This window comes from Trichomycterus rosablanca, chromosome 10, assembly GCF_030014385.1.
Source record: "Trichomycterus rosablanca isolate fTriRos1 chromosome 10, fTriRos1.hap1, whole genome shotgun sequence".
Taxonomy (NCBI): Eukaryota; Metazoa; Chordata; class Actinopteri; order Siluriformes; family Trichomycteridae; genus Trichomycterus; species Trichomycterus rosablanca.
This window is the reverse complement of record NC_085997.1, coordinates 16,087,772-16,114,694: the sequence shown is the minus strand read 5'-3', so window position 1 is coordinate 16,114,694 and position 26,923 is coordinate 16,087,772. Positions and strand designations below refer to the sequence as shown.

General features: G+C 38.4%; 2 protein-coding genes across 4 annotated transcripts in view; both read right to left on the bottom strand.

Moving 5' to 3' along the window:
• The window catches only part of cep131 (centrosomal protein 131), a 38,839-nt gene extending 30,934 nt beyond the window's left edge, over positions 1-7,905 (bottom strand). For all 3 annotated transcript variants that reach the window (XM_063002880.1, XM_063002882.1, XM_063002881.1), the window contains exons 1-4: positions 7,835-7,905; positions 5,318-5,514; positions 4,001-4,095; positions 947-1,058 (exon numbers count right to left, since the gene is read on the bottom strand). In XM_063002880.1, the coding sequence (XP_062858950.1) occupies positions 947-1,058; positions 4,001-4,095; positions 5,318-5,503 (393 nt within the window). In that variant the 5' untranslated portion in view covers positions 5,504-5,514; positions 7,835-7,905. The remainder of the gene's footprint in view (positions 1-946; positions 1,059-4,000; positions 4,096-5,317; positions 5,515-7,834) is intronic.
• Positions 7,906-9,503: 1,598 nt separating this feature from the next.
• Positions 9,504-26,923, bottom strand: part of rnf213b (ring finger protein 213b) — a 64,442-nt gene continuing 47,022 nt past the window's right edge. The window contains exons 50-62 of the mRNA XM_063002879.1: positions 26,645-26,896; positions 25,811-25,976; positions 25,309-25,415; positions 24,109-24,354; positions 22,688-22,811; positions 22,003-22,086; positions 21,369-21,549; positions 21,074-21,275; positions 19,427-19,504; positions 18,792-18,989; positions 17,325-17,414; positions 13,101-13,267; positions 9,504-9,935 (exon numbers count right to left, since the gene is read on the bottom strand). Coding sequence (XP_062858949.1) covers positions 9,800-9,935; positions 13,101-13,267; positions 17,325-17,414; positions 18,792-18,989; positions 19,427-19,504; positions 21,074-21,275; positions 21,369-21,549; positions 22,003-22,086; positions 22,688-22,811; positions 24,109-24,354; positions 25,309-25,415; positions 25,811-25,976; positions 26,645-26,896 — 2,031 coding nt within the window. The 3' untranslated portion in view covers positions 9,504-9,799. The remainder of the gene's footprint in view (positions 9,936-13,100; positions 13,268-17,324; positions 17,415-18,791; positions 18,990-19,426; positions 19,505-21,073; positions 21,276-21,368; positions 21,550-22,002; positions 22,087-22,687; positions 22,812-24,108; positions 24,355-25,308; positions 25,416-25,810; positions 25,977-26,644; positions 26,897-26,923) is intronic.

Genomic DNA, 26,923 nt, shown 5'->3' with positions numbered 1-26,923 from the left:
CACCTCCTTGTTTCTACACTCACTGTCCATTTTATCAGCTCCACTTACCATATAGAAGCACTTTGTAGTTCTACAATTATTGACTGTAGTCCATCTGTTTCTCTGCATGCTTTGTTAGCCTCCTTTCATGCTGTTCTTCAATGGTCAGGACTCTCCCAGGACCATCACAGAGCAGGTATTATTTGGGTGGTGGATCATTCCCAGCACTGCAGTGACACTGACATGGTGGTGGTGTGTTAGTGTGTGTTGTGCTGGTGTGAGTGTATAAGACACAGCAATGCCGATGAGTTTTTAAACACCTCACTGTCCCTGCTGGACTAAGAACAGTCCACCAACCAAAAACATCCAGCCAACAGCGCCCCGTGGGCAGCGTCCTGTGACCACTGATGAAGGTCTAGAAGATGACCAACACAAACAGCAGCAACAGATGAGCGATCCTCTCTGACTTTACATCTACAAGATGGACCAACTAGGTAGGAGTGTCTAATAGAGTGGACAGTGATTGGACATGATATTTAAAAACTCCAGCAGCGCTGCTGTGTCTGATCCACTCATACCAGCACAACACACCCTAACACACCACCACAATGTCAGTGTCACTGCAGTGCTGAGAATGATCCACCACCTAAATAATACCTGCTCTGTGGTGGTCCTGTGGGGGTCCTGACCATTGACGAACAGAGTGAAAGCAGGCAAAAAAAAAAAAAAAAAAAAGCATGCAGAGAAACAGATGGACTACAGTCAGTAATTGTAGAACTACAAAGTGCTTCTATATGGTAAGTGGAGCTGATGAAATGGACAGTGAGTGTAGCAACAAGGAGGTGGTTTTAATGTTATGGCTGATCAGTGTATATATAAATATTGATAAATAAATTTTTTTTATTAAATGTAGTAATGGGACTACTGGAGTACATAATAAAGCCGTTTATGTAATGTAGAGATGTACCAGAATGTTCCATGTTGTCCGGTCAGGAGAGGCCTTAGAGAGGCTGGCTAGTTTCCGCCGTCCATCTGTGCTGCTGTCAAACAAAGCCATAAACTCCTCTGTATGGTCCTCACTGAATGACAAAATGAGACAGAGAGACAGAAATATGCATAAAAGAGACATTTGGCTGGAAATGTTTTTTTGCAAAGTACAAGGAATTTCAGGAAGAAAAATCATATCCACCAATAATTGGTATTCAAATGTTAATTATTTAATAAGCAAAGTTGAATGGAGTCAAGAAATCAGACCTACATTTTATAACATGCTTTACAATTTGAATAACTATTTAGTGTAAATAGATAATACGACTATTAAAACTTTAGTATTAAAATACTCCATCCAACAGTGCTGAGATTTCAAGCTTACAAGTTCAAATCTCAGCTCTGCTATCAACCGGCCAGGCACCTACACAATTGGCTAATGTCTGCCGCAGACATGAGTGGCTATGTCTAAGGGAGATAGGGCTAATTACAGTTGCAATTACAGTCTTTGCTGGCTGGTCTATTGTGCCTGCACAGAGACGGGTGCGTGACTCTCCGTACATGATACTGTGAATCCGCCTCATGCAGGTAACTGGTAACTGCACATGTGTGGGAGGGAACGTGTGTTAGGTACAGCTGGAAAAGAGGTACAGCCAGGTAATCGGATATGACTAATGGTAAATCATATGGTGTGTAGGAACATAATATGGCCATTTGTTACAAACATATTCCAATGTGATGATTTTATATATATACACCCATGTTGGTATGTGTGTATGTATGCTTTTTCAGGACAGCTGCATAAGGCCTCTGCTTTGGAATGTGATGAGCTTTCATGAGACAGATGCCTTTGGAGAAGGCACAGTACACAGACAACTCACACTGGCATATGGTCATCGCCTCTAACTGCACCTGCACATACAAATGACATGAAATATCAAGAACTAAAGCAAATAAGACATATGCTGCTTATCCTGCTGTCTGACCCACGCACATGTCGAAGGGGAACACCAGAACGCCAGCTGGCTCTATGTAAAGTAGCCCGCTACTCATTTTGAAAAGCACATTCCACCACAATTCGGGGTAGGGTGTTCAGGAAACAATAGTTATTGATAAGCATAAGGTCGTCCTCCATTCAATTTCACAATAGAATCCAAGATGACAGAGTGAGGGGTGGGTGACGGCAGCTGCCAGACAATAAGCTCCCCATGTGAGCACACTTCTGCTTTCACTGCGGCCTCATTTGACCGAAAACCAAGAGGCTTCCCTCTATCCCCCACCCTGTTAACACAAAGCCACCCCTGCTGCCCTGGTCTGTACTGCTAACGCAGCCCCTAAGCTCACAATGGCTATTGTCTTCAGTAAAAAGATCCATCTTCCAAACCCCAGCTGTTGCTCCTCCAAGCAGTGCAACCCCCCTCACCCCAAAAAAAAGTTTAGGAGTGATCACCCAAGCCTAACATTGCCTGTAGTTAGGAGCGCACCATACTGGGTTAACATGCCTGGGCATGCCTTAGATCAAATACATCAATAAAGAAATTTGAAACAGTGTTAAGCTTTATTATGAAATCCGATAGAATTCTGTTGGGAACAGAATGGTGAGTATCAGCCTTCGTTAAAGATCTACAATTGGGTTATAATAACAGATGATGATAGGATTTGTTCAATCCACCTTACAGCTCAGTGGAATTACGTTTAGTACACATGCTTATATATTCAGTAAAATAATATAAATAACATTTGTCTGACATTTTTATTTGCATACTATTAAAATTATACATTTCTGAAAAAATATTACAATTGCTCAGTGAAATTGCTTAAACAATTGCTTAAAATGAAAATATTAAGTTAAAACTAGCTCGTATACACCACCTCGTATACACCATGGTAGATTACAAACATAAAAACAGAAATCCCAGATGCCGCTCTGGTAGCGCAGCTTTAAATTACGCTAACCCACTACCTCTGGAATTCGGGTTTTGGTTGCTATCAGCCGGTCAGGCATCTACATACAAATATGATTAGCTATGTTAGGCAGAAGAGGCGCGTTCTGTCAGGGGTCTGTTACTGCATTGTGCTCAGTGATTTTGCAGAGACTGACCCACCGTGACTCTGACCGGAATAAAACGGTGGTACAAAACATAAAAATGAAAGAATGAGTGAATAAATAAATCTTAAATAGGAAAACAAGTGCTTCTGTATCTCTCTGGAGCAAAAAACAGTAAACCATTCATGTGTTACCAAAGGGTACTTTAATAGTGATGCAGTTTGGGATTTGCTGTCAATTATATCATTGTAAAGCTGTGTCAGATGTTTGGAAATAATGCAGAAGTTAAAAATTCATAATTGTTTAGATCCGGGTTAACCAGTACTAGCCTTTCTGTTTAAAAACCCCAGCAGCACAACTGAATCTGAACCAATCATACCATAACAACTGAAATCGCTCCACCACACAAATAATATCTGGTCTGTCAGGGTTCTATTGGGGTCCTTGGGGGTCATATAATATAAAATACTTTATAGTTTTGGTTGGATCACTATTTTCTTCCCAACAATTGAAAAACCCAACATCACTGCTTTACCTAATGCACTCATACCAGTAGAATATATATACTACCACGTTATTACTATGTGGCTGTCACTGCAGTGCTAAGAATGGTCCAACACTCAAATAACCCAAATAACCCAATGATCAGCGTGGATGCTATGGGGTCCTATTCAATTAATAAAAATGGTAGAGAGAAGTGACAAAGTATAAACAGTCAGTAAGTTCATCTGCATGATACGCATAAGAAGTAAAAACCAATAAATCCTGGATCAAATCAAACCTAACCTCTCACTCAAAGCCCTGATAACCAAAATATTGCTTTCTTATTTTGGACACAAAATTAGAAGAACCAATTTATTGGAAAAGACAGTTATGCTTGGATGAGTAGAGGATGAAGAATAAAGCACATAAAGAAGAGGCACATGTGATCTGCAAACACATCAAAAATATAAAAAAGCAAAAATAGCAAGGAATAAAGGAACGTACCTGAGGCTAATGTTGGCCTGCTGGTTCACCTGTGTAGTGCTGTTTGATCGCCGCAAGTTTTTAATGGCACGGGAACTCCCAAACCCACCATCAACCTGCCAGCACCAACGAGGAGCAACCCAATATTAACAAAATAATTACAGCTGCATAACATGAAGTAACTGTCATTGCTCCTTAATTTCACACCTGTAATAGGGTATTATGTATGAGTCAAGCTTGAACCCTAAACTACATATTAACAAGTGAGAAGTATAATACATTGCTTTTGCCTGAGGGGTGGTAGTTGGATTTTTTGTCATTATATCTAAGACAAAATGCATAAGAATGGTCATGTTTCCTTCACGTTTACGACTTTCCAACACAAACTTGGGTGTCCATACTACTACACAAAGTAAAATGATTTCTTTTTTCTAGATTTCCCCCCTTTATTATGCAATCTAGTGATTTCAAATTCCTGATTGTGAATCTGCTCCCTCTTGCACAACTCCCAATCTGGTCAAGGAGAGCAGGTTTACCCCCCCCCAGACACGTGTCCAATTTGTGCCTACTTCTTATCATCTGCCAGTGTTAGGTTCCCACACAGAGCCTTATCGTGTACTGAGAACCAAGCTAAGCTTCATGTGACTTCCCGCTACTCAGCGGCAGAGGGAAGAGACCCAGTCCGTCCTTCCCCCCATACACGGCCAATTGTGTTTGTGCGGATGCCTGGCCAGATCAGTTGCTCTGCTGAGATTTTCATGAGCGTGAACACTTAGTCGAGTGCTAGCATGTTAGACCCTGTTTATTTCTGTTATTCTAATTATTGAATTCTGGCACTCCAGTCACACCCGTTGCTAACACGTTTTTTATTTCATTTTTTTAATTGTCATCAACGCTTTCTGGTCAGGATCGCAGGTTCCCCCAGATCCCTGACCATAAGACAGGAATACCCTGGACTGGGTGCCAATCGATTGCAGGACTTTGGCTATTACCCCCTCAGACATAGCCAATCATGTCTGTGTACATGCCTAACTAGCCAATAGCGCAGGTGTGATTCTAACACCAGATCTCCGCAGTAGCCGAGTGGTCACTTACATATGTGTATAAAACAAATTATAGAGAATAAATTATGAGGTAGGCACTCTGGTGGCACAGTGGTAAACCACACTAGCCAGCTCAACCCCATTGAACATCTTTTGCAAGCCAGAACCCTTAATTGAAAGCCAGGCCTAATTTTTAAAACCCCTTCTATCACTAACATTAAAAACTATTTCAAATCACAGACTTAGTAAGGACCAATCACATGCAGCTAGGAAAGGAACTTTGGTGCAGACTCGCCTGTGTGTTGCGTTTGCCTCGTCCATCGCTGGTTACAGACACAGATATGGAGCGGCAGAAGTGTTTTCCAGGCGAGGCGCTGCTGGGTCTGCGGCCCATGGAGAGCTGTGATCCGGTCAAGCTTAGATCCAGCCCTTCACTAGCTGTTCCGGACTGGATAGATGTGGGACTGCGAGTAGTGTGCATCCTCCCTCAGTCTGAACAAAGACAAAGTAACAAGTGAGTAATTAATAAGTAATAAGAAAAGAAACATAATCAGAATCAGGCTTTATTGGCCAAGTATGCTCACACATACAAGGAATTTGTTTTTGGTTACACGGATGCTTGCAGTGCACAAAAAATACAATAAAGACAATCTTATTTACACAGCTCACGCTCTCCTTAACACACACAGCGCGCCGAAGTAGGATGTGTTGGGTAAGTACCTGTTTTAACATTAAAATTAGTGTTTACCTTTGAGAGAGAGTTTCATTTACATTTACTTAGTTTTAGCCATTAACAGACAATCTAAGGCCCAAATTCCTAAAAAAAGAAGAGTACTAATTTGCAGGTGCATCCGTATTGATTGTGTGTATTAACCAGGTATTGTGGGTAGCTGTTAGACTTGTGTAAAGTGTTTTTGGATTAATATCATTGTATAAAACAAATAAAAATTATTGCTCATTCGCATGAGCATCCATATAGACAGTGTGTATTCAGTAGGTGCGTTTAAATAAAATAAATTATAAAAATACTGTGATAAATGCATATTCAGTCATTTAAATAAATTAGCCCCACTTTCAGCTTTTAAAGCAACGGATGATCAGTAGGGATGTAACGATGCACCACAAGACAGTTAAAAATCGATTCACATGTGTAACGATTCAAATCGGTTTACTTGTATAATGAATCGATATTCACTTTAAACGTCGCTCAGGTGGCGCAGCGGTAAAGTACGCTAGCGCACCAGAGTTGGGGTTCTGAATGCATCGCATCGAATCTCGACGCAGCATGAACAACGATTGACTGTTGTTCAGGATTAGAGGGTAGAGAGTCGGATCATAGGTCCTCATAACTGGTGCAACTGTGGCCCCTGCTGGCTGACTGTTGGTGCCTGCACAGGGCTGAGGAATAATGCTGATGGGGGTGTGACCCTCCGTACACAGCGTCCATTAGTGTATGAACTCGACTCGTGCAGGTGAAAAATGCAGTCTGTACTGATTGCGTACCGGAGGGGGCGCAAGTCAGTTGAGAGGCGTCCTCAGTCAGCGGTGAAGGGTTGAACCAGTATAGAGGACGCAATACGAGTAAATGGACACGACTAGAATAGGGGAGAAAAAATTGGGGGGAAAAGTGGGGAAAAATAGATTAAAAAAAAAATCACTTTAAACAGCAGAGGGCACTGGTGCTACTTACCTTGCCTGGTTGACGTCACTACAGGGTTGCCAGGTTCCAAATTTTCCAGCCAAATGTATTTATGTGAGGATACTTTCTTTATTTGTATTATTCATTTATTTATTTAATGTGGGATTTATTTCATTTCAGTTTTTTTTTACACAAAAAGGGAAATGTGCAGCATTGTTTTGCATAGATTGTACCTACCTCAAAAATAAAAGGACTTTCATTATTCAGATAAATAAAAGATAAGCACAAATACAGTATGTTTTGAAAGAAATAATAAAAGGCAATTTTTGTTTAAAATTGTGTTATGTATCGTGAACCCAGTATCGTGAATCGCATCGCATCGAGGGTAGAATGTATCGCTACATCCCTAATGATCAGACCAGGCACTGATTTGTGTCTGATATTTATATTACTACTGTATTTGTATTTTTACATTTACATTTTCATTTACATTTTCAGCATTTAGCAGACGCTTCAAAGCGACTTACACAATGAGCAATTCAGGGTTAAGGGCCTTGCTCAGGGACCCAACAGTGGCAACTTGGTGGTGGCGGGGCTTGAACCGGCAACCTTCTGTTTACTAGTCCAGTACCTTAACCACTGAGCTATCACTGGCCCACTAAAGCAGTGAGTCTGGTCTGATCAGATAGCAGTACATTGTTTATTATTTATCAGCGTCCTTTATTCTTCTTCTTTTTTAACAGTCTTTGTGTATTCTGACACTTGTATGGCAGGACACAACGCAGTAACATTAACATCAACAATAAGTTGCTACAGTAACCAAGCGACCGTTACTACAGATGTTGTGACGGTTATTGATCGTCAGCAGTCTAAACCAAAGCCAAATATCGGGGTTGAAGCCCAAAATCATTTTCTTATGATCTAAAGCTGGCTATAGCTCATGTTATATAAGTATAAAAGCCATCGTTTCATAGCGTTTGTATTGTTCCTATAAAGGAAATAAAGAGTCATTTGAAATACAACCGCTACCTGTGCGTTAGTTTCTTTCTGCACACGAGTAACAACATTACATAATATCACACATCAGGACTGGGTTCCATTGCTGCTCTGCTTTACTCTCTTACCACCAAAAACAACACAAGAACGAGAAGATGGAGGTGAACTTGTACATACCTGATCCTGAATCAGCAGCTGGAGCACCTGCGCTGTTTCCACACTGAGCTACAGTGTTGTGTGATATAACTCCAGTCTGTCTGATTTAAACTGACTGAGCTCCTAAAGCTAAAGCGCTCAGTATTCAACAATAAATACACACTAGTGAAACTGCATCTCTTAGCAACAACCCTATCAAACAGCCTGCCTTTTCCGACTCAGCCAATCACCGACCAGCACAGATGCAGTATCACGGCAAAATTCAGTAAACCCTCCTAGCGCGCTCAATGATTGGTGGTTGCTCGGATACTAAGAAGTTTCTTCGCGTTCTGATTGGGGGACTCGAAAAGCGCGTCTAGCCTAGCAAGGTTTGGTTGCAGCTCAGAAATTTGGAGCGGTTTTTTGGTAACAACAACAACGTTAATAATAATAATACAAATTACCATTGCATTTCAATACTACTATAATCACTATTAATATTAATATTACATTAGTAATACACACTTAAAAACAGAACATACCTTATACTTAAATATATTTTTATTATTATTATCAGCAGCAACAACAACAACAATACAACTTACCATTGCATTTCAATACTACTATGACTATAAATATTAATATTACATTAGTAATACACACATAAAAACAGAACATACCTTATTCTTAAATATTTTATAATTATTATTATTATTGACAGTATTATTATTATCAGCAACACCATTAATAAAAATACAACTTACCATTGCATTTCAATACTACTATAATGACTATAAATATTAATATTACATTAGTAATAGACATAAAAACAGAACATGTCTTATACTTAAATATTTTATTATTATTGATATTATCAGTAACAACGTTAATAATAATACAAATTTCCATTGCATTTCAATACCAGTATAATGACTATAATATTACATTAGTAATAGACAGAACATGCCTTATACTTAAATATTTTATTATTATTATTATTAGCAACAATAAAAATTCTAATAAAAAAATGTATATTTATTAATATTTATGGATATATGGCCAGAGGTCCAGAAGTGTGTGGGGCCCTTAAAATTCATATTTACCTTTTGAACATAATATTTGTTTGTTTGTTTTATTAGGATTTTAATGGCATGTTTTACACTCTTTGGTTACATTCATGAGAGACACGGCAGTTACTCATTACACAAGGTTATATTGAACACAGTCATAGACAATTTAGTATCTCCAGTTCACCTCTCTTGCATGTCTTTGGACTGTGAGAGGAAACGGAAGCACCCGGAGGAAACCCATGTGGACACGGGGAGAACATGCAAACTCCACACAAAAAGGATCCGGGCTGCCCCACTTGGGGATCGAACCCAAGACATTTTTGCTGTGAGTGCTACTCACTGAGCCACCGTGCCGCCCTGAACATCATATTTAAAACAACAGCTATGAATATGAAGTTGCTTTTTATTTAGTCACAAGCAGCCAATGTTATAGTTCAATCCAGAAAACCGGTTACTGCAAAGATATTCATGGTAAAAGAAAAAAAATATCTATTCTGCTTTGTGCCCATAGCAATTATATAAGAGTAAGCTTGAATGTATACACCTTTCTTAGCTAAAATATCAATAAAAAAGATATGAATGTAAGACATTTACAATTAGATATATAATTTTTATAATTTTTTTTATTTAAGACAAGCCACATACAATTCACATTTAAATGAATACAGATTACGCTGAAAGTATGAAAGAAAAAGAAAGACAAAAAGAAAGAAAAAAGAAAGAAGGAATGTTGAAAGTACAAAAGTATCTTTTCTGACAAACTGGCTCTATTATAGGCTCAGACATCAGTAAATCAATAATACATTCAATCAATTATTTAATCAATGAGATAACTAATTACCTACACCTACCAATAATTTATATAACCATTCATTAATAATATATCTATATGATTACACAAAGAGGATTTTTTCAAATTCCAATATTAAACGCAGTGTCATTTCTTAAAGTCTACAGCAAGGCTCCAGACTTCAGCAGCCTTACTCAGAGTGATCTCCTCAGACAAAGTTTCCAGTCGATGTAAACTATTGGCACCTTTTTTCTCCAAATGGTTTTCCAGAGTGCTCCCAATGCTGTAAAAACAGAGTAAGAGAGAGGGAGAAAAAAGAGAGATCTGGTGAAAGGATCAACAAATAGCAACACACTCCATTGTTTATGGCACACACATTCCATTTCATGCCCAGCTGCCTACTCAAAAGGTGGTTTAAACATGCTTGGACTGACAGATGGAGACCTAGAGGGGTCAAAGTGTGGCCCTGTGTAGTCAAAAGGCAGCCAAATCCCAGGGGACCACTAGGGTGGGGAAGTCTGCTTCGCTGTGATTTAAACTAGAACAAAAGCCTAAAGGCACTTTTTATTCTACTTGGTGTAATGCATGATATTGTAAAGAGAAGTAAACAATTCTATGGCACACTCTTCACATCCAGTTTATTTGTGTACTGCAATGACAATAACATGGTCATGACATGGTAGTGTAGGTTGTACAAACCGGATTCCAAAAAAGTTGGGACACTAAACAAATTGTGAATAAAAACTGAATGCAATGATGTTGAGGTACCAACATCTAATATTTTATTCAGAATAGAACACAAATCACAGATCAAAAGTTTAAACTGAGAGAATGTATCATTTTAAGGGAAAAATATGTTGTTTCAAAATTTCATGGCATCAACAAATCCCAAAAAAGTTGGGACAAGGCCATTTTTACCACTGTGTGGCATCCCCCCTTCTTCTTACAACACTCAACAGACGTCTGGGGACAGAGGAGACCAGTTTCTCAAGTTTAGAAATAGGAATGCACTCCCATTCATGTCTAATACAGGCCTCTAACTGTTCAATCGTCTTGGGCCTTCTTTGTCGCACCTTCCTCTTTATGATGCGCCAAATGTTCTCTATAGGTGAAAGATCTGGACTGCAGGCTGGCCATTTCAGTACCCGGATCCTTCTCCTACGTAGCCATGATGTTGTGATTGCTGCAGAATGTGGTCTGGCATTATCTTGTTGAAAAATGCAGGGTCTTCCCTGAAAGAGATGACGTCTAGATGGGAGCATATGTTGTTCTAGAACCTGAACATAGTTCTCTGCATTAATGGTGTCTTTCCAGACATGCAAGCTGCCCATGCCACAAGCACTCATGCAACCCCATACCATCAGTGATGCAGGCTTCTGAACGGAGCGTTGATAACAACTTGGGTTATCCTTGTCCTCTCTGGTCCGGATGACATGGCGTCCCAGTGTTCCATAAAGAACTTCAAATCGTGACTCATCTGACCACAGAACAGTCTTCCATTTTGCCACACTCCATTTTAAATAACCCCTGGCCCAGTGCAAACGTCTGAGCTTGTGGAGCTTGCTTAGAAATGGCTTCCTCTTTGCACTGTAGAGTTTCAGCTGGCAGCGGCGGATGGCACGGTGGATTGTGTTCACTGACAATGCTTTCTGGAAGTATTCCTGAGCCCATTCTGTTATTTCCTTGACAGTGGCATTCCTGTTTGAGGTGCAGTGACGTTTAAGGGCCCGGAGATCACGAGCATCCAGTAGAGTTTTACGGCCTTGACCCTTACGCACAGCGATTGTTCCAGATTCTCTGAATCTTTTGATGATGTTATGCACGGTTGATGATGATAACTTAAAAGTCTTTGCTATTTTACGCTGGGTAACACCATTCTGGTATTGCTGCACTATCTTTTTGCGCAACAATGGTGGAATTGGTGATCCTCTTACCATCTTGGCTTCTGAGAGACACTGACACTCTGAGAAGCTCTTTTTATACCCAATCATGTTGTCAATTGACCTAATTAGTGTTAATTGGTCTTCCAGCTGTTCGTTATATGCTCAATTTCCTTTTTCCAGCCACTTATTGCTACTTGTCCCAACTGTTTTGGGATTTGTTGACACTGAAATTTTGAATCAACATATTTTTCCTTTAAAATGTTACATTTACTCAGATTAAACTTCTGATCTGTCATCTATGTTCTATTACGAATAAAATATTGACATTTGCCATCTCCTCATCATTGCATTCAGTTTTTATTCACAATTTGTTTAGTGTCCCAACTTTTTTGGAATCCGCTTTGTACTTGTTTAAATGTAGCAGGTGTAGCAGTGTTGTTGGGGTTTTTAAATACTGTTTAAACTTAATGGCCTTTTTTTAGGAACATCATCTAGCTTAGAGGTGACTTCCTTAACACTGAGTTTATACACGTTTCATATGTAGCAAACTAAACTTCTATTGTACCGATTATGTTTCTTAATTAAAATTATACATGTGCTAAATGATTTGGTTACTTTACTAAATTGTAGTTGTCTTGGGTAACAGCCTTGGGTTATGCTTATTACACAAACAATGAAATAAAATATAATAAATGAATTGTTAATAAGCATATAAATGCAACTATTCTGACATTCTGACATTATTTTGTCTCAGACTTTTGCAGTGTTTAACGATTCTGGTTCTGTTTTGTAATAACATGTACAGTGAATGAAAATGGTGTTATATTAGTTACCAAAGAATAGGGATGTAATGATACACTCTACCCACAATGCAATGCGATTCATGATACTGGGTTCACGATACAATTTTTAACCGTTTTTTTTAAACTGAAATTGAAGACAAATGATGAGTTTCCTTTTATTATTTCTCTTAAAAAATACAATAAAATATTGTGTTTGTGCATATTTTTTATTTATCTAAATAATGAATTCCCTTTTTTCTGAAGTAGGTACAAACTATGCAAAACAATTTAGAATTAAGCCCAATTTGGCTAAAAAACCCCGAATTTGGCAACCAGGCGTATAGTGCCAGTGACGTCAACAAGGCGTGGTGTATAGCGCCAGCGCCCTCTGCTGTTTAAAGTGAATATCGATTCACTTTACATGTCAAAACGATTTGAATCGTGGAATTTTTGAATCTTTATCCCTACCAAAGAATAATAATGCCACTTTTGTCAACAGCCACTGTAAACCAATTATACAGGCATTATTAAAAATAATTGATAATTTACTGCTATATTACACTGTGTTTTTGGAAAGTAACATACTTGTTCCTCAAGACAATTGTGTTTAAAAAGGGAAACAATGACTGATATTATTTACTGCCCAAGTCAAGACTTTCTGACCTAAATGCAAATGCCATATGACAATCCCACAGTGTGTAACTATACATGGCCCACACAAACTTCATGGTTTTCTAAACCAAATGGTGTAAGGTTATACTGGAAAGATGGAAAAAATCATACCCCCACTGAGGTCTGTAGCTGTCTGGTGAGGTCTTCAAGAGTAGGATTTCATGAAGCTCCAGAATGAAAATTTCAGTGTCTGTGGCATCCAAGAACTCTCTCAGCTCCTTTCTCTCATCAGCAGACAGCTTCTCTCGAAACTCTTCAGAAAGTCTTGGGAAAGGGTCCTATGAAGTTCCACAGTTACAGCAAATTGTATCAGATTTATGGTATATTATTACAAAGAATTTTTTAAATGAGTAAGGAGTGATTCATGGAAAATAAAGCTTAATAACTATGTTTTTTTTTTAATAGTTCTCAATAAAAATTTTGTCCATGCTCAGATGGCACATTAATCTAACAAGATCGCACACCGTAACTGAGAGTTCGAGCACTCAAGCTATAAACCTAGCTGGGCATCTGAGTAAAGAAGGGAAACTGTTTGAGCTTTGCTGCTTAACAGTCTGTGGTTGCCATTGATTGTTTGTTTGTTTGTGTTTTTAGGATGTTAACGTCATGTTTTACACACTTTGGTTACATTCATGACAGAAACGGTAGTTACTGGTTACACAAGATTCATCAGCTCACAAGTTTTAACATCAAACAGTCATGGACAATTTTGTATCTCCAATTCACCTCACTTGCATGTCTTTGGACTGTGGGAGGAAACCGGAGCGCCTGGAGGAAACCCACACAGACACGGGGAGAACATGCAAACTCCACTCAGAAAGGACCCGGACCTCCACACTTGGGGATCAAACCCAGGACCTTCTTGCTGTGAGGCGACAGTGCTACCCACTGAGACACCATGCTGCCTGGTTGCCACTGATTCTCTTCTTCATAATGCTACATACATTTTAAATTGTAGACAGATCTGAAATGCAGGCAAGCCGATGAAGCACATGCACTCTGTGTCTACAAAGCTACACTTAAAGCGTGTGAGCAATGTGATCTGGCATTGTTTTGCCAAAATAACCTTGATGCCTTGATGGTAGCATATATCTCTCTATAATCCCCAGAGAGACATAGAGAGACATTAGAAATACCACTGGTGTACTTCTCAGTGGTAGCTTTAGACATACGTAATTCACCATGCTGTGGGCACTGATAAACCACCATACTATGACTATGATGTTGATTTTCTGCATCTGTTGATAAGTCTTGAGTCCTTTTTGTCTTTGGCACAGTGAACTTGGCAGAGGTTCTGTACACAGTTTCAGGTTGCATGTTTTTGATACAACGGCAGATTGTGTTAAGTTACAGTTGTCCAAAGTACTCTCAAGCCTATACATCTACAGTATATTTATCACAGTAGCATGATGGTTTCTTATGCATCGCCATCTGAAGGCTCAAAGGTCATAGGCATTCAAAAGTGGATTCAGCCTTTGCCCTACATTGACTGAGATTTCCTTGGATTCCCTGAATCTTCCTCAATATTATATACTGTACGATAGATGGTGAAAGACCTAAATTATCTGCAATCCTGCATTAAGAAATGTTTGACAATTCTCCCACAGATGTTGGCACAAAGTTGAGAGTCATGACCCATATTTGCTTGCAAAGACTGATCCTTTGGTGGAACCTCCTTTTATACCCAATCATGATTCCCTAATCTGTAAAAATTCCCCTGCTTATTGTGGAATGCTTTGTTTGTTTGTTAGGATTGTAACGTCATGTTTTACACTTTGGTTACATTCATGACAAAAATGGTAGTTACTCATTACACAGGATTCATCAGTTCACAAGGTTATATCAAACATAGTCCTGGACAATTTAGTGTCTCCAATTCATCTCACTTGCATGTCTTTGGACTGTGGGAGGAAACCGGAGCCCCGGTGGAAACCCACACAGACAGAACATGCAAACTCCACACAGAAAGGACCCGGACCTTCCCACCTGGGGATTGAACCAAGGACCTTCTTGCTGTGGAATGCTTTAAAATGGTTTAACTTTAACATTCTACAAATATTTCACACTTATTTTTCCTGTTATTTTAAGTGTGTTGCAGACATTAGATTTAAAGTTTGTTTACATTTACAAAAAATAATCAAGTTGATCAGCCAAATCATTAAACATCATTTCTCTGTATCTTTGTTAGATTAATAAGGGTTCAAGATATATAAGAATCACAAATTCTTACTTTTGTTGCATGTTACGAGGGTTCTTCAAAAAGTTTCCACACTTTTTTAAACTAATGGCATCAGCAAAAAAATTTTTTTGGTTGAGTGTGTAGCTACTGATGCACCGCTGCTTTCACATCATCATCACATGGAAATCTTCTTCCCCTAAAGCTTCTTTGAGCATCCAAAAAGGTGGAAATCAGAAGGCGCTAAATCCGGACTTTAAGCTCGCTCAGCCTCTCAGACACGACCAATAACTACTTCTCCCGCCCTCACCGTTTCCAACAAAAATATAAAAGTTCGGAAGCTTTTTGAAGATCCCTCATACAAAATGTCCCTTTTTCCAAGGGCTTGTATAATTTGAAATATATTGTGTTACAATATCAATATCAAAACATACATATTACATATCAATGTAACACTTTTAAAACGTATATTTTACCTTTTGAATACCTTTAAAAAGTAAACTATTTTTTAATTTTATTGTCTGGAAAGATTCAAAGTAATAACCCCCAACCCTAAAAAAAGACTACAAACAGAAACAAACACTGCTCACAAGTAGCCAAGTTATGCAGGACACTGTAGATCTTTCAACATCTTTCAACAGTCCACTGCTGTTCCAGCAGTACTGTGCCCAATGAACAAAGCAATGTCCATAAAAATATGATTTTACTTGTTTAATGTGAAAGAATTATAGTGGCCTACACAGTGCCTTGACTTCATACTAATATCCATGATTTTGAAATGTGATGTCTAACAAGCTTTTGGTTAGGTGTCAACATTCTTTTGAATATATAATATACGATATCAAAATGTACCTGCTGTTTCTCTAAACCACATGACTTCCTCTGGATGTTACAAAAACAAAACAACAATCCAAAGATAAAACACTGGAATAAATCCTCTGTTTATTCCTTTATGCTACTTAGACCTCCCCAAGTTAAACTGCTAATAGCTAATGCCTTTCACAGCTATAGTGCCAACAAGAGGTCATACGGCTTTCATCTGTGGCCTGTGACACACATTCTAACAAAAGCCTGGCACACTCTGGCCAAAACTTTCCCAGGATTTACGACACACAGCTTGGACCACTTTTCACTTTTCAGCCAATGTCAAAGGTCAGGGGCTGAATTAGAGACAACAATAAATGGATAAGCAAAAATAAGCTTTAGTGGACGTTCAGGTTGAATTCAATAATTTTAAAATGTGATTTATGTGTCAATTGTTGCTTTGATTTTAATAAAAAGCATAAAATGTGCTCGATAAACTAAAATTCAAGTGTTTTAATTGTGATAAATTCCTTTTAATTGTCGTAAGAACAAATCACTGTGGTCAGAAAATTAGCAAGAACTAAGAAAATGCACACAAGATTCTCATTACTGCTTGCTTGTTGTTGTTGGAGGCAGCTAGAAACAGAAAAATGTACTTAAATAGTCTTCTTGTATGCAAGGATAAATTAATAAAAATATTTAAAGTATTATTTTATTCTACTTATGCATTTTCAGTCCTTCTGAAAATGCTGGAAGCAACAGGTATAAAAGCATTTCCTACGCTCAGCAAGGAAGAAGCCTTCACAAAATAGATGGGGTTATGAGAAAGATATTGAAGCATCTTGATCTTAAGAAAACAGACGGTTAACTCGGGGCTAAATGAACCTTCCAAATGGACAACGACCCCAAGCACACTTCCAAAGTTGGGGCAAAATGGAATAAGAACAACAAAGTGAAGGTAATGGAGTGGCCAACACAGAGCCCTGGCCTCACTCCCATAGAAAATTTATGGGCAGAACTAAAAACGCATGTGTGTGCGAGGAGGCCTACAAACATGACTCAGATACACCAGATCTGTTGGGGGAATAGGCCAAAATTCCAGCAATGCATTGTGAAAAGCTTGTGGAAAGCTACCCAAAACATCTGACCCAAGTTAAACTATGTAAAGGCAGTGCTACTAAATACTAACCACGTGTATGTCAAGTTGTAAGTTGTGAGCCACTGGGAATGTGATGACATTTTACATTCTTAAAATTTAGTACCAATCCTAACTGACCTAAATGTAATGTAAACTAGGATTAAATGTTTAGAATTGTAAAAATTGAGTTGTATGATGTATGTCAACTGGAGCTCACCTGTCCTTTCCTCAGCTTCAGTTCACTTCTCCAGCAGGTCAGTAGCTGCCACATAGCTATACAGTGACTGAGCCTAATATCTGCCAGGGCCTGTGTACATAAACACAGTTTGACACAGAATCAAATATTTGTCCTGAATTTTTTTTTTAGCACTTTTTACTACTTGATGTAAATGTTACAAATTAAAATTTGTATGATGTTGCCAAATGGAAAACATACCAAGAAAAAAAATGCCTTTAAACATTAAACATAAAAAACCTTCTAATTAATGTGTATCTAAAACGGTTGAAATTCTTGTTAATGAATTACTGTAAATAGAGATTAATATTTGCACCTTTGAGTAAGTATTTATGCTATTCCAATGATTTTTTTATTTGCATAAGGAATATTATTTCATTTATTTGTACGTATGGTGGTACCTTGTAACTCGACGTCCCCTAAACTCAAATTCTTTAAAACTTGACGCACTTCATGGAGAAATTTGTACCCTTAAACTTCACGTTTCCTTTAATTTCAACATGTTTAGCTTTTTAAAAAAATGTTTTTTTATTTAACTTTAAATTAACAATAAGCAGCCACTTTCTTCAGCGCTAGGTTTGAGTGGTGCAGTAAAATGTCATCAAAGTGTGCATATGAGACGAATCTGCATTTGTGTGGAATAACCGTCAAATCAACTCTGAAAGCTCCACGTGTATCTGTGTTTAGCTGGATTTCCCACCTTTTTCGCTTTTAAACTTGTGTTATAGCTCAGGGTGCTGAGATACGGTAAGAATCAGCTTTTCCGAGCTTAAAACTCTTATTGTAAAAAAAAAAAAAAAAAAAAAAAAAAAAAAAAAAAAAAAAAAAAAAAAACGACATAGGAACACTGAACCTCTCTTAATTATTACTGCTTATAAGTTCTGTCCACTAATAAAATTCCTCGCTTGTTGTTTTAAAACAATAAGTCACATTAAGTTTTGTACACCGCTACACTCCATAGGACATAACGGCACAGCCATCGCTTTTGTTTTGTCACTTCTCATGTGAATTACTAAGCTTGCTAATAAGGAATACTGTATTCCAATAACAAGCATCTCTACGATAAAGAAGCCTAAGAAAACAATAAAGAAGTAAAGGTTGTGTTGTATTTTTATATTGATTTTAACTGTTTTGCAATTGCATTTTAGTATTTTTTATATTATATTTGTGTTATTAGTAATATATAAGTGTCAAAAACAACCCCATTAATTTACATTAGCCACGGGACCATGGAACGCATTAACAGGTTTTACATACATCCTTATGGGAAAAAATACCTTGAAACTCAACGCAACTCCCAGAACCAAACAACGTTGAGTTTCGAGGTACCACAGTACCTTAAAAGAGATTTACTTTTTAAATGAGCGTCCACTACCACACTATACTTCTTATAATAATAGATTATAAACAACTCTTGCAATAGAAATAGTCTGTTAATGTAAGCCTGACCTTAGCTATACTGCTGGAGATGTGTTGCTTCATTTCTAAAGACTCTTTAAGGTAGGACAGAAGTAGAACGGTTTGGTCCCCTCCGGTTTTACCCAGGAAACGAAGGCCAATCTCCAGCACATACACAGCATCACACACATCAGTAAAAGAGCGCAGAACTGCCCTAATGGAGCTGCATACTGAGCCCTTTAGTCGCTCCTGTGTACAGGAAACAGAACAATATTAATATACAGTGATGAGAAAAGGTTATTGTCTCCTTTCTAATCGTCTCTAGGGTAAGGGGTAGGTTTAAATCACTAATCAAGACATGAGAATACACCAAGAAAACACATTTTTATAAATTTAAGAACAACCTATCCAACAGCCATGTTTATGAACACAAGTTTTACCAGCAGTTACTGTAACAGACAGGTTTCTGTAATTTGATCTGTAAATATTCTTCTGTATTACTTTTAAGAACTACTTTGAATCAGACAGGTTTTTAAGCATGAAATATTTCTTTCATCTCTATTATCTGTGAACACAGTTACTGTAAAGTGAACAATTAGTACGGCAAAACACTTTACTCAATCAAGGCTCAAAGCACAAATGTCAAATGCTCATAGCCAATAGTTGTAGTAAACAGTAGAGTGTACCTGTGGTATCTTGGTCCAGACAGCTTTCAGAACCTCAGAAAAATCTTGATGGTGTCTCTTCAGGTACTTGTCAGTGTCCTGCAAGTGGTAAAGATACATATTTATTACAAATCAACATATATATGTATATTAATATGTAGAATTTGGCCATTTTAGCAATTTGAAACTATAGGACAAATAAAAATAGAGCTTTTACGCTCATGTGGCGCAGCGGTAAAGAATGCTAGCTCACCAGAGTTGGGTTTCTAGATACATCGTATCGAAACTCAGCTCTACCTTTCCGACTGGGTTGGGCGGCAGTATGAACAATGTTTGGCTGTTGTTCAGGGGCTTAGGGGTAGAAGTCGGAGCATAGGTCCTCATAACTGGTACAACTGTGGCCCCTGCTGGTTGACCGACGGCACCTGCACAGGGCTGAGGAATAACATTGAGGGGGGTGTGACCCTCCGTGCGCAGTGTCTCTCGGTGTATGAACTCGGCTCGTGCAGGTGAAAAATGCAGGCTGTACTGATTGCGTACCGGAGGGGGGCGCAAGTCAGTTGAGTGGCGTCCTCAGTCAGCGGTAAGGGGTCGAATCAGTATAGAGGACGCATTCAGGGTAATTGGACACGACTAGAATAGGGATAAAAATTGGGGGGAAAAAGTGGGAAAATTTTTTTTTGTAATGGGCCCATTTGCTGTGAATATAGGCTGGAGGCTTGGTTATGGAATCATGCCCTTCTGCCTTGCCAAATATGGCTAACAGAGGGAGCATAGAAACACAGATGACTGATGTGTCACCTCGTTTAACTGAACCTTAACCTTGCGTGTTAATTAGCTCTAGGTGGAAGTATTTCTGTTTATCATGGTTTCTCTATCACATATTTGCTGGCTTCTCTGTAGTAAAATCTGTCTCCTTAAATTATGATGCCGGGCTCAGTTCAGTCTAGTTTTCTGCTGGTGCATGATACCAGCATACTTTATCTTTTCTGGGTACTCAGTCAGCATCATGGCCATCACAAGAAAACCACCACAATATTGTTCTATCCTGGTTAAGCATCCTACAAGCTGGGTTTATTTTTCTCTACTGTTTAAGTTACAAATGGATTGCTGGCTCAACATAAAGCCTACTCTTGTGTTTGCTCTAGAGCAGCAGTATGCAGGCAGCTGTGAATTATTGGGTTCAGGTGTGTCAGCCAAACCTATGACTTACACTTGTATAAAAATAGGTTAAACTAAAATATATTATTTTAACATTGTGGTAACAATTTGCGGAAGGACCTTTTCTGTTCAAGCAAGACTCTGCAGAGAGCCCTGACCTTCATCCCAACAAACACAATCAGCGATTTACTTAAGTTCCAGGGGATCAATTACACACATTCACAAAGGATTTATTAATCCACCTAAATTTAACATTTGGAACTGTATTCAACATACATAATGATAACATTCATTCATTTTAATAAGCTATGTAATTAATAAAAATGCATTTATTATGTATTAGGTATGGGTGAATGATCAGTAACAATTAAGACATTCTGTTTTTGACTAAATCAACTATGTTTAAGGCACCACCTCTGGAGTATCACTTAGACTCATATCTTAAAACCCATATGTATAGTAGAGTTTGTATAGTAGAAAAGATTTTAATATATAGAGTTCACTTACTGTTTGGATGCGTGGCTTGCCAGCTATAAAGTGCCTGTGAAGCTGTTTCTCAACTGCCTGAAAGTCATAGCCACTCTTTGTTTGCTGACCCTTCACCAGGGTATAATGACAGTGAGCTAACACCAGTGGCAGCAGCTCCTTCTCCGGGTGGCACAGTACCAACTGGTTTTCAGTCAGCTCTCCTACATGTACAGTGTACACACTACAGGATAAAAGGCAAAAGCTGTTCAATTAAACGTACATAATAATTTAGAAAAAAAACAACAACCCTGATGTTTTGAGACTACACACAGACCTGTCATCCTGTTGGCTAAGTTTGCACGCTTCTAGCACCAGACTGTTGTGAGTCTCGGACAGTAGGCTAATGAGGGTATTGAGACATGAACCTGGCCCTTGGTAGCTCAGGGAGATATACTGAACAGAACTTTCCATAGTTATATCTTTCTCACAAAGTGCATGATCAATTCCAACAGCAGCTGCTCATACAGACACACAGATGAAAGAGAAAAAAACAGTGAACATGTTGAAAGAGAGAGGAAAGAAAATTATATGCCTGGCCTGATTAGAGCCCATCAACTACTTTCAGATGAACTGGATTGTCAAATGTGAGAAATTACAAGTGACTTACCAGGAGTACTAAAAGTAATTACTATCCAGTCATACTAAATGTCTTGTAACTAAACTGGATACCCACATTCATATTTTAAAATCTGGTTCAAGCTTTCCTATATATGATATAACAGCAAACAAAAGACCAACTCAGTTTTAATCATTGCTTTTGTATAGGATGTTTGGGTATCAGGCTTAACTTCAACTGTAGTAATGTCCCTTATTTTATTTAAACAATACTAAATAATACAAATCTGTATTTTCATTAGTAAAATATTATATATAAGTGAATAACATTTAGTTAGATAATAAGATCGTACCATTGTTAGTGAGCTCCATACGGAGATGGTTCCACACCTTGAAGAAGGTCTTTAGCCTTTCTGTTAGTGTATTCCTTTGTTGACCTAATTTAACACAAAGTTTTAATTACATTACATGGTAACAGACTATATACTGTATAACATTTGTGGAAAGAAAAAGGGTCTTCTAAAGAGCTCAGTGAATTTGAGCGTTGTACTTATATTAGGATGCAACAGTTGCAACACAACAAGAAGGTCCTGGGTGCGATCCCCAGGCGGGGTAGTACAGGTACTTTCTGTGCAGAGTTATCATGTTCTCCCCGTGTCTGCGTGGGTTTCCTCCGGGAGCTCCGGTTTCTCCCACAGTCCAAAAACATGCAGTCAGGTTAATTGGAGACACTGAATTGCCTTATAGGTGAATGGGTGTGTGTATGTGTGTCTGCTCCAGCACCCCCCACGGCCCTAATTAGATATGAGGTTAAGAAAGTGAGTGAGTTAGTTGCAACACGTCATTGCATTTCTTCCCTAATAGATATTTTATGATCACTGACATCATTGCAAAGAGGTAGCATTGAGGAACCACAGCAAATCAACAAAGTGGCAGAGCACAAAAGGTTACAGAGCAGGGTCGCTGAGTGCTGAGAAAATTCAGAAAGCAGGCAAATATGTATTCACAGACCTATATTAATATTTTAAATGTCTTTACCTGCAGGTAAGCTGTGTAGCCATGTAGAAATGGTTATCGTAGAGTCAGTGGGCACAACGTGTATCAGATCTGACAGGAGGGCTGCCAGATCAGGTAGGTAAGCCAGATATCTTACATACTTCACCTGTTAAACACACAGACCCAAAGCATATAAATAAGTGCATTAGTGCTATAAATCCTAAGGAAAATATAACAGTACTGTTAGTTTTAGTTAATTACAATTAGCCAAGATTGAAATAGTCATAAAACCGTTAAAAGTCGACCTGTAACACCCTCTGCCACCAGCAGGGAGAAGCGCAGGTCTACAAACTACTTTCAGACAAGCCGGCTGAAGCCAGCATTATACCTGTGTAAAGGAGCTTTGAGTTGGGTTCAGTTTGCTTTGTGATTGACACAGCCTTATGGTAGCTAGCCGGTGATGTGGTTTACCTTTAAAACTGTTTCAAAAGGTAAGCTCAAATTAAGAGGTAATTTCTGAAACAAAGAAAGTAATCTAACTATTTGATAAACTTATATATTGGTGGACCGAGTAGCGCACTCAGTTGCAAATCCATCTAGTGCTCTTACCTCTGGTTAGTAGTTTATTTTAATATTTTTGTGAACCTGTTTGTGGAATATGCCACTCACTCACTATCCGCTCTCTACATAATCATTTACATTTACTTCTACTTTTTTTACTGACAGGATAAACCTGATATATTTCATGTTTTGTCTGCTCAACTTAATTTCATTTATTAATAAACATCCATTCCTGCATTTCAGGCCTGCAACACATTCCAAAAAAGTTGGTACAGTAAAGCATTTACCACTTTGTAATGTTGCCATTCCTTTTCACCACACTTAAAAGACGTTTTGGCACCGAGGATACCAAGTGATTTAGAGTTTCAGCTTTTATTTTGTCCCATTCTTCCTGCAAACACGTCTTAAGATGTGTAACAGTATGGGGTTGTCGTTGTCGCATTTTTCCTTTTAAAATTCTCCACACATTCTCTATTGGGGACAGGTCAGGACTGCAGGCAGGCCAGTCCAGTACCCGTACCCTCTTCTTTGCTCATCAAAGACTCAGCCTTTCCTGGATGCTGCTTTTGTACCAAACTATGATTACAATCACCTGTTGACACTGGAATCACATCATTATTTAGTTTTTTTACCTCATTACTAGCCCTAAATTTTTTGGAATGTGTTGCAGGCTGAAATGCAGGAATTGAGGTGAAATATTTTGGGTTCATACTGTCTACAATCAAATAAAAGGTCAAAGTAAATGTAAGGAACACTGCATTTTTATTTTATTTGCATTTTCCATACTGTCCCAATTTTTTTTTCTGATTTGCCGTTGTACAAGCTTAGACACCACTGATTTTTGTATCAATTCCATCTTAAAAACTAAACAAAAGTGTTGTTAAAGATGTGACTGTACATACTGTTTTAAGAAAGTGTGACAGCAGGGGAACTTGTTCCCTCGCCTGATTGCATACAATATGGGTAAGCCCTTCCACAGTCAGGAGGTCTGGAGGAGTCCAGAAAGCATCATGATGGCTGGGACATTCTGAGGGGAGAGCGAGTAGTTGATGAGGATCTCCCTTTAACACCTTCATCAGAGGACTACTGGAGAGCTTATCGTCAGATGCTATCTGATTTTGGGCTTCATCCAAAAGCCTGTTTAGATTCTGAACACAGAGACACAAATACAGCACAGCTTAGACATGCATGACAAGAGATTACCAGTTTAGAGGCTTGACTATAGGTGGTAACTTCTTTGTGCCTATCTACTGTGAGGAAAAACAATTACATACACATTTTTCATTTTGTGCAAAAATGCAAACATCTCTTTCAAATGTACAAAAATGGCTTTTGACTTTGCATCTTTCAATACATTCATGATGATGAAATGTATTATTTAACCACCAAAAATTATGAACATCAGTACTTTTTTGAAAAGCCTCTGCTTAAAAGCTTTCTGACACCTATGATAAGTGACAAGAGTCCCTTAGATCAGCGATCCGCAACCTTTTTTGCACCACGGACCAGTTTCATATGAGATATAATTTCACGGACCGGCGGGGATGGGAGGATTTAAAATAGAATAACTATACTGCTCACAAATTACCTTTTTTTGCTGCAACAAGACGCTGCTTCCACTTGGGGTGATATGAGACGATAAACACCCGTGTGTTGGAAATGGAAACAGCGTTTTCATTGCTGATGTAGCGATCTCTAATTATTTATTCTTTCTGTGCGGCCTGGTAATAAATGACCCACGGACCGGTACCGGTCCATGGCCCAGTGGTTGGGGACCACTGCCTTAGATGTACTAATTCTTTTATGCCTATTATTTTATGTGTAACTGTTGTTCCTGATGCGCTGATGTGTGCTGGCCTCTCCTATATCTTTCTTGTTATTACTTTTAAGAGCATGTTGTGAAATCCTGTATGACATACAAAAATATTTGTACTGACAGGAATATTTAAGGTGTTTTCTATGACCCCATAGCTTTGTATAGCATGCTACAGTAAGAAACACTACAGTTATCAGTATGAAATTTGTAAACAACATTAAGTGTTATTTGGTAGCAATAAAAATGCAACAAAGCTCATTTATATGGCTGGTATTAGTGGACTAACCTTTAGAATCGGATTGATGAGCGTTTCGCAAACCTGCTTTTCCCACCTCTCTCGATCATGTCGAGAAGACCAGTGTGCAGAAACACCACTGGTCTGCTGGAAACGGCCTAGAACACAAGTCAAAATATTTGGTCAAAATGTAGCATATTTAAGTAAGTAAGACACTGGAACACATACTTCATACAAAATACGGGGGGGTTCAAAATTTACATACAGTTTTCTAGATTTCTAAGTTTGTGGTGGCACAAATTTTGTGTTACTTAACTTTGGCCTTGGTCAGTAATTATGACTGACTACAAAAATAGGACTCATTTGACTGTAACCCATAACCCATGACATACATGTGCCCTACAAGTGTATGAGACATTTTGACTCTAACAGAAGATCTTATCATTTTATTCCAAACATTACTGTTGAGAAATAATCACATGACCCAGTGCATATTAATAAAATCTACAATAAAGCGCACAAGAAGACATGAAAATGCTTGTATTGTAAAAACCTGTGGCAAGATCAGCAGATGCATTGAGGATCAGATGAACAGTGATAGCTGTGTCGTCCAAGTTCAGATTCAAAGTTTTCCCCAGATACTCTATGTCCTTTTCAAGATGGCACCACAAAAACTCCTGGACATTGTTAACAGTGGGCTGGATCATTGTCCTGATGCCCTGCAAAGATTAATGAGTAAACTGTAAACTGATCCTAATTCAACACAAAATCAGTTCATTTATAGTATGTATGAGCTACACAAAACATTGTTGATATATGCAGGTAGCATTTTTATTTTCATATCCTTTGGGTTTGATTTCATGAATATCTTTCTTAAACATGCTTTTGTACTCAATAAATCATCTGAGAGTTCACAATTTATTACACTGACAATAAATGAATTAAACAGTCCATTCTGGATTGTTTCTATTTTTGCATATTTGATATGTTGTTGCACCAACTGCAGTGTACATCACAGATCTATGTCCGAACAGATTTGGGTCCTAGTGCAGCAAAGCATACTTACGCCATCACACTACAACCACCATGTTGGACACCATGATTCTGCCTTTGTTGGACAGCTCGCTGCTGGCTCAATGTGTATGTTTTTACCTTAATTTCTTTACAAGGTATAGATGCTGGGCTTCCCAGCTTTTTCTACCAGCTCTCTTTTGATCTTTTTGTGGGAACTCAGCCCAGAAATCAAAAAAGGCTGTAACCTAATATTTATTTTATTAAAATATGACATTTTAAAATAATTTTTCTAATCTTATAGAAAGTAAAACCAAATATTAAAATGAAAAAGTTGCACTTTTAATAAATCTTAACTTAAAAGTGCTTGTTGTACCTGATTATTGAGAAAATATCCATGTAACATGGCAAGATGGAGGAAGAGACGCAGCACACAAGACTCAGCCATAGACAGATTTCGGTCTGGGGCTTCAGATCTGTGGGCAGCATCACCCAAAATGTGGCCTGGTCGAGTCTGATCTCCTACACGACCACTGACTTGAATAAATCCCGAAACTGGGTTGTGGTTTAGACCACCTATTTGCACTCCGCATGTGGCACAGTTTCCCAAATCCACTGGCCTTCCACACTAATTGGAGGAACAAAAATACATTTT